We start from the raw sequence: 7,228 nt of genomic DNA, 5'->3' as shown, positions 1-7,228 counted from the left end.
AGTTAGTCATTTTGTCTGTGTAAGATTTACAGTATCCAAAATTCACAGTTTAGCATCATTTCAGGTGAATGGAACGAGCAGATAGTCCGAATGAGCCAACTTCATTTCCAGAAGATATTTATTATAATTTACTCGTCCTTTCTTGCTGAACTGTAACTTTCTATCGCTTTTTATTTTTGATAATTATTTTTGGCTTTTGCTAATTACTAATTAATAATTATCTGCTGAAAATTAGTGCCAGTGAGACTTTTTTTTTAGTAAGAATGGAAATCACTCTTGAATGTTTCAATTTACCTCTAACTTCAGCAATCGTTAATTGCTCAAAGCATTCTGTTCCAAAACATTTCTATACCATGCTTAATTGTGATGAAGATTAGAGATTAGCTTATTGGAAAAATAAGATAATTAGTTATTATTATGCAATTTCTATGAGCTTCTATCAGCAATGATCGTAGTAATTAATTAATGTCAGTATTTTTTTTGTTGCGTTATCAGTAGGATAGGGAAGTTTACAGAAGTTTAGAAACTTTTTAAAATTCGTTGAATTTTATTTGAAAATTTTATTATTAAATTTTATTTAAACATCAGTTAATAATTATCGAAAACAAAAGAACAACAGAAGGTTTCACTCCTACAGACCAGTAAGAAAGTGCAAGCAAATGATTAAAATATTTTCATCTGCCATTGTAATTGGGAAGCAAACAAAAACTGTTTTACCGTAGGATGTATATTATGTGAATTGAATAGTATTTCTTTTTATTTTTGATTGACAAATTTACAGCAATTTTTTTATTTGAGAACAATATCACATTTCTCTATATGACATTTTCATATGATATCATTTATGGTCAATGATTCGACTTGTATTGAAATTAATGCACATCTGACTAGGGAATGATCCTTACATTTTTGATCATGTTTAGTTTTTTTTTTGCATTGATATATAATCTTGATGATCGTTATCGTCATCATTGTCATATTAATTATATTAAAATTTAATACTATTATCATTGGCGTTGCCTGAACAGTTACCAAATTAATTTCTGCCTGTTGTTAAATGTCGAATTTAAAGACTTTCGAAATCATTGCTGTATAATCGATAATTCACAGAGTAGTACCGGCGTTGCTATTACGAGATCCAATCGATAAATCTCAGTCGAAAGTACTTGTAGTGCATCGCTTTGATCTATGCTATCATACTTGCAAATGTTACGAAGGAATCCCTAATCTTCCTTGCTCATTTTGTAAATGAAATGTCTCGGACGTTTTATGCTGCTTGTTTCCTAGTTGAAGCACTTCGTGTATCATTGAATTTCTTTTGACTTTAACGATATCCTTGACGAGTCCCCCTGCTGCACCGCTTGCTGTAGCAGCAAATATGAATCATTGTAATTATAAAGTAAGCAGAAAAATGAAAAATATATGTGTGGAGAGAAACACTGAAAAGAAAAGTGACAATTTTGGACATGGTTTTGAAATTTTTATAAAATTGAAATCCATTGAATTATAATCCATTGGGTTGTTTCCTGTTAGGAGAATAATTCTTAACCAGTTTTCATCCAATCCATATGATTGCTTGCAGTCAATGCTGCGAATTAATTAGCAACACGTTAATTATTAAAGGTAAACGTTAAATCACCCGGAGTTCATCTTCGTTAAATCAACTGGACTTCATCTTTCACATTTAGTATATTTTGGTAATATGGAGAACAGCAGCTGTAGAACTTTAGGCAATCTTTCCATACATTTTGAATTTTGCAGAAATCAATGCAGATGACAAGAAAGAACTAAAAGCTGATAGTTACTGTTCATTCATGTCATCCATTCTACATTGTATCATTCCTTCTATGCAAAAGATAGCTTCTGAATAATGGATTCCTCTATTTGTATATTTCCAATCCATAATGCTTGCATCAAGTCTAATGGCACTTTTTTCAATTACCATAGCTATATATGTGTACCTTTGATTTAATCTCATCCGTTTAGTTAGGAAAACTTCTAATCTTCATGAATGCGCATATTAATATTAAAATGCTATTTGATACTTGTTTTCATTCAGTACTTTTGAAAATGAAAAAAACTTACTCCAATAAAGTATCGCGGCCCTTTAATTTAGTTAACAGAAACTTTATGATCTTTTCCGGTTTCTCTTGAAAAGAAAAAAGGAGTTCCTGTGTTTCCAATGTTTAATTCAGACAGCGACATCAAAAATCTTCAAAAGCTGATCTACTAACCAATTTATAGATTGAGTGGAAAAGTGTCACAAGGGTTTCTTGAGTCCCTTTGAGGGAACCAATATATTTCATTGTGTGTGATACTAATCCTGATAGGACTGATCAAATTGAATTGAACAATTAGCTTTTAAAGTGTTTTTTTTTTCAAGGAATGATGGCTTTTAAATTTGCGAAGGGATTACACACATATTACACATTTCATCTAATAAACGTCACCTTAGTTAAAGGCCTTGCTTCTCATCCATTCTATAGTACAGCAGCTTTTCTTTTCTTGAATATATCTTCAATATTTTCCATCACATAGAAATTGTGTTGCGTTTTTCCCTCATCTTTTCACGTTGTCAGTTATGTTTGTTTAGACTTATTTAAACTGTTGTTTTGCAGTTATTGTCATTCGTAGATGTCACATGTTAATCTTTAACTTCTACTCTAATTTGATATGAGCAGTGAGAAGTGTCCTCCAACATTATCCCTTCACACATCGTTTTATTGTTATTGCTATCTATCTATAATGTCGTAATATTGACAATACACTTCCACTTTTATTCATGACTTACTCTCATCTTACTCATTGGTTTCAGTTTGCTTATTTAGATTCCCACAGTTTACTTTTCCACTTTTTCCATTTTCCAATGAATTTGGAGTTGGGTGTAGAAAATATATCAAAGTTTATTAGATAACATCATATAAACCTGTTATGAGACAAATCCGCTAGGTGTCGTTTAACAGTTGTAGGCATTTCATCTCTGCTTCTCCGCTTAGCCATCAACCGGAAAGTGCTATGACACATTTAAGATACATTATTACTACTATTTCTTAGTGTCGTCATCTTGACATCGTCATAAATTTGTTCTATTTATCTCCAGCTGATTGATAGCAGTGTCCAATTTTAAAATAGGATTTGTATGATTCATTTAAATCAAGAAATGTACTTATTTGCACATTTTCAAGAAAGTAGACAAACACTAAATCGACACATCATTGCCATTCCAGTTAAAAGACAGGTAAGAATATTTCTAATTATCAGCCATTTTACTTGGAGGATCGTTATCATCAAAATATTATACAGAAGCACACCACCTACTTTCAGCTTACCTGAATATATATGGCGAATGGGTTCTCTTGTTTTTGGATTACGGTAATTTATATGACTGTGTCCACTCGGCTTAACAAAGACAACACACGCTCACACACACACACACACACATACACAGGCAGGGACAGACAATAGTCAACGTTCGCTGTTCATTGGGAAGTATTATGTTTACATTTTAATAGCTCTAATTATGCGAGTTATTCGATGAAATTTAATGAGTAGCAAAATAAATAAATCAAATTAGTGATTAGTTTTATTCGTTTAATATTATTGTGGTAATTATTTTGAAATATTTTGTTGCGTTATAATAGCTGTAAAATTAAACGCATCAAAATTTCAATGGAGATTAAGTTTATAAATTATTGGTATCCAAATAAACGAATGGATTAAACGTCTTCATTTGACTGCTATGTAAACTCCTTTCAGGTGACACCTGTATATGTCATCATTTCCGACTTACGATATTCTAGCATAAGGAGATATTCTATATTCTGGATCAGGTATTCCGTTTTTCGGCTTATGGATTTCTTGATTGATGCATATATAAATAAACAAATATAGTTATCGTTGAAATTACTGGAAGAATATTCATTGTCATGGTATCTTGGATGCATAATTTGGTCTTTTTGCAGTATGTCTTTCCTTCAACATTAGATATCCTGATGTTCTCATTTGAGATAATAATTATGTTTGTTGCTAAAAAATTTACTGATCGCTTTTTTTGCTTTAAATTCAATCCAGTCAAACATCTATCCTGCTTTTTCTCTCATCCATTCTTTTCATTTCATAAAAATATCCCAATCAGTATGTGATCACAGTTAATTCTCCAGTTTAAATCCCATAGCATAAAATATGGAAGTCGAATTTCGACAATTAGTATTGTGCTATTGTATGTTTGCCAGAAAACAAATTTTTGGTAATGAGTTTTACGCATTGTGTATTCATTACCTTCAATAACAATATGAATGTTGCAACTGAGTTGTTTTCACGTGGAATGCCTAAATATATTAACTTTTTATTTTCTTCTGTTTTCTACGAGTTATCATACGCTTATTTTCTGAAATCGATTTTTTTTTTTGATTTCTTAACATTTTTAGGGACATAAAGATTCATTTCGTTCAATCTCCGAAATGAAATCTTGAGCTACTGAATTTTATTTATCTTTGCAATTCGATATTTAAGCATTAGAACTGGTCTTTCCATTTTCCCGACAAATAATTCCCTATACATTAAAAGTAGTAGTTCCTTCCCAAAAGTCTATGAGATGTGAATAGCAAATATAACATTAATATTATGATCCAGACATTATAATCAATAGTTTTTAGAATTAGCATAAAAATAAGAAATTGATTTAACAGCTGAATTTTTAATCGTCATCATATGTTATTACATCAAGTATTCCGTTCAATAATTCCATTTACTAATTTAGAATTCGAATTTTTTGGTATGTCAAAGCATTTACATTTCAACCGATGAAATTCGACTGATAAAATTACTGTTTAGAAGAACACAAATTCATAACAACGGGAAAACTTAAAGTAGAAATTGTTTACTGATATTATGCTGGCTCGTTATTACTGTATTATTGCGCTATTCCTAATAATATCACTAAACTGCCATGAGGAAAATACGACGTATGTGTTCGATATTAAAGATGAATATGATATGATATTAAAATATACAGCAGTTGTGTTTTTTGTCTTGTTCTTGCTACACGCTATTGTTAGCAACATATTAATGTTGATCATATTATGTCGCAGAGAAGACAATGTTAACAGTGGCTCATTCAACTTCATTACATTCCAATTTATTATTTGCAGCTTCGTGAGTTTTATCCCACAAGTGATCATTGTCCTAGTTGAATTGTTAAAGATCAAAAACAGCTCGCACTGTTACGTTTTTTTTTTTTTAAATTATGATTCTTGTAGAGACGATGCACTCAATCATTAATGATTACTCCTATCTCTTCTATTAAATTAATTGATTTGTTCACATTTAGCACGTAACAAAACATGGATTTACAATATATTCGCAACTATGGACTCATTTTCCTTCATTGGAACCTTACATTTTGCATTTCTATTAACAGTGAATCGCTTTGTGGCCATGAATTTACCGAGATTCAATGTTTTTTTCGAAACAGTGAGGTTCTATTTCCTCATCGCTTTCGTGTGGTTATCAGTTTTCGGTATGATCCGTTGATTCCCTCAAATAATATAATAATTATTGCGCTTTCATGAGTTTCTTTAGACGTATTATCACTCAGCATAGCTTACTCCAATGGGTTATTCCGTGATTAGCCATAATTACCGTTAAGAAGTAGCCAATTTGCTTCAAACTATCAAAACTTCATTCTTCTTATCATCGTAATCTTCATCAGTAAATTGATCCTCAATTGTTTTTAGCATGCAACATGCCATATTAAACTTTTTAGTGCCATCGCTCACAGAATTTCTTTATTGTGACAAGACTTTCGTCGTTTCAAATTTGGAGTGGTCAATGAATTGCACGGGAAAATCACCTAAAGTTGGCAGGATTCTTTTGAAGTAATTTTTTGAAATCTCGGATTTAAACTTTCCAAAAAGAGTAAAACATTAACTGAGGTTCAATTTATGTGTTACGGAGCATAACAATCAATTCTTGCACAAATTTTCGAAACGTTTCTAAATTCCATGAGGAAAATTTTCGACAGCATTATTTTACCTACTTTACCCTAATATCAATAAGTTGGCATCTTTATTTGTTCTTATTCGCTTATTTCTATCCAGCATTCGTTATGTATGGACGTTGACTTTACCCATAATTATGTTTGCAATGTATGTTTCAATATTTTACAATATGCGTCGCAAGCGGCGAAATATTTCCGATCAAAAAAGAAACGGTACATTACATCACATTTGTTTCATTTAATCAAAAAACTAACACACAATATTCTTTATTTTTGACAAATATTTTTTTTGTAAATCGTTTTAAAACATTTGCAAGAAATTTTTGAAATTCATCAAATCGTTTATAGCTTTTTTTTTCCCACTTTTTTACTTACTCGATTCTCAAATGAAACAATCAAATTTAAATTTAGCCATTTCAGAAATATGTACAAGTTATCAAGCCAGAATTAAGCGACAAACTGGTAAATATGAGTTTTTGATGGTAATGCAAGGAGCAGCGATTTGTAGTGCAATAGAGATTCAAGTATTCTGCTTCTACTTTTTGCCGCAAATCGCAGTTAAGATAGCTGGCAAAAAAATAGAAATTCCGGTTCATATTTTCGTCAACTGCTATGTTATTTTCAATAGTGCTGTGTTGCCTACCGTTAATTTAGTTTTTGTCAAACGATTTCGTGACAATGTGAAACAAGCAGTTCCAGAATGGATATCCAAAGTTACGAACACGATAGGCATGAATACTTTAATATCTTTTACTAAAGTTCAACCGATATCTCGTGTTCGTTAACCATCTATGCTTGTTTTTATATAATATCCTAATTTGAAATTCTCTTCGTCATGCAGTCTCATATTTCCGTATTTTCTTTTTCAGAAGAACCTTTCAATACTTCCCGACAGTGAAGACTAGAACTCATTGCAAATAGATCATCGCTATTGCAGTAAAATAAGCATTCTATTAGTGAAAACTCATATATTATCCTTTAATTATATCAAATACTTTATTCTTTAAAGAATAATAGAAGATAATTGAACATCAATCTCATCAATATATTTTCATAAACACGAACGTTATTCCAGGTGATTCGAGATTTTCCATATTTATTGGGATTATCACTCACATAACTAATCGATAGTTTCATTGCATTTTGCGAATGAATAAATTGAGCAAGAAAATAATAGGAAAGTAAATAAATTGAATAAGGAAATATTGATTTCTTTGTCAAGTTGAACCA

At 30.9% G+C, this 7,228-nt stretch overlaps 1 protein-coding gene across 1 annotated transcript; it reads left to right on the top strand.

Annotated features, from left to right (window-relative positions):
• Window positions 1-4,754: 4,754 nt before the first annotated feature.
• Window positions 4,755-7,073, top strand: LOAG_11138 (hypothetical protein). Its single transcript, XM_020448306.1, has 6 exons — window positions 4,755-4,964; window positions 5,151-5,221; window positions 5,330-5,518; window positions 5,765-5,876; window positions 6,099-6,211; window positions 6,419-7,073. The coding sequence occupies exons 1-6, from the start codon at window positions 4,891-4,893 to the stop codon at window positions 6,781-6,783; spliced, it is 924 nt and encodes a 307-aa protein (XP_020301539.1). The 5' UTR covers window positions 4,755-4,890; the 3' UTR covers window positions 6,784-7,073.
• Window positions 7,074-7,228: the final 155 nt, after the last annotated feature.

This window comes from Loa loa (assembly GCF_000183805.2).
Source record: "Loa loa unplaced genomic scaffold supercont3.940, whole genome shotgun sequence".
In the NCBI taxonomy this organism is placed as follows: Eukaryota; Metazoa; Nematoda; class Chromadorea; order Rhabditida; family Onchocercidae; genus Loa; species Loa loa.
The sequence above is the reverse complement of the archived record's forward strand: the minus strand, read 5'-3'. Positions and strand labels throughout refer to the sequence as shown.

What these genes read in the sequence shown, in the direction of transcription:
- LOAG_11138 (XM_020448306.1), top strand. Translation starts at nt 4,891, where the DNA reads ATGCTGGCTCGTTATTACTGTATTATTGCGCTATTCCTAATAATATCA. An exon ending in GATCAAAAACAGCTCGCACT is followed by an intron (nt 5,222 to 5,329) that starts GTTACGTTTTTT and finishes GTTCACATTTAG; the next exon opens with CACGTAACAAAACATGGATT. An exon ending in TTCCGATCAAAAAAGAAACG is followed by an intron (nt 6,212 to 6,418) that starts GTACATTACATC and finishes TAGCCATTTCAG; the next exon opens with AAATATGTACAAGTTATCAA.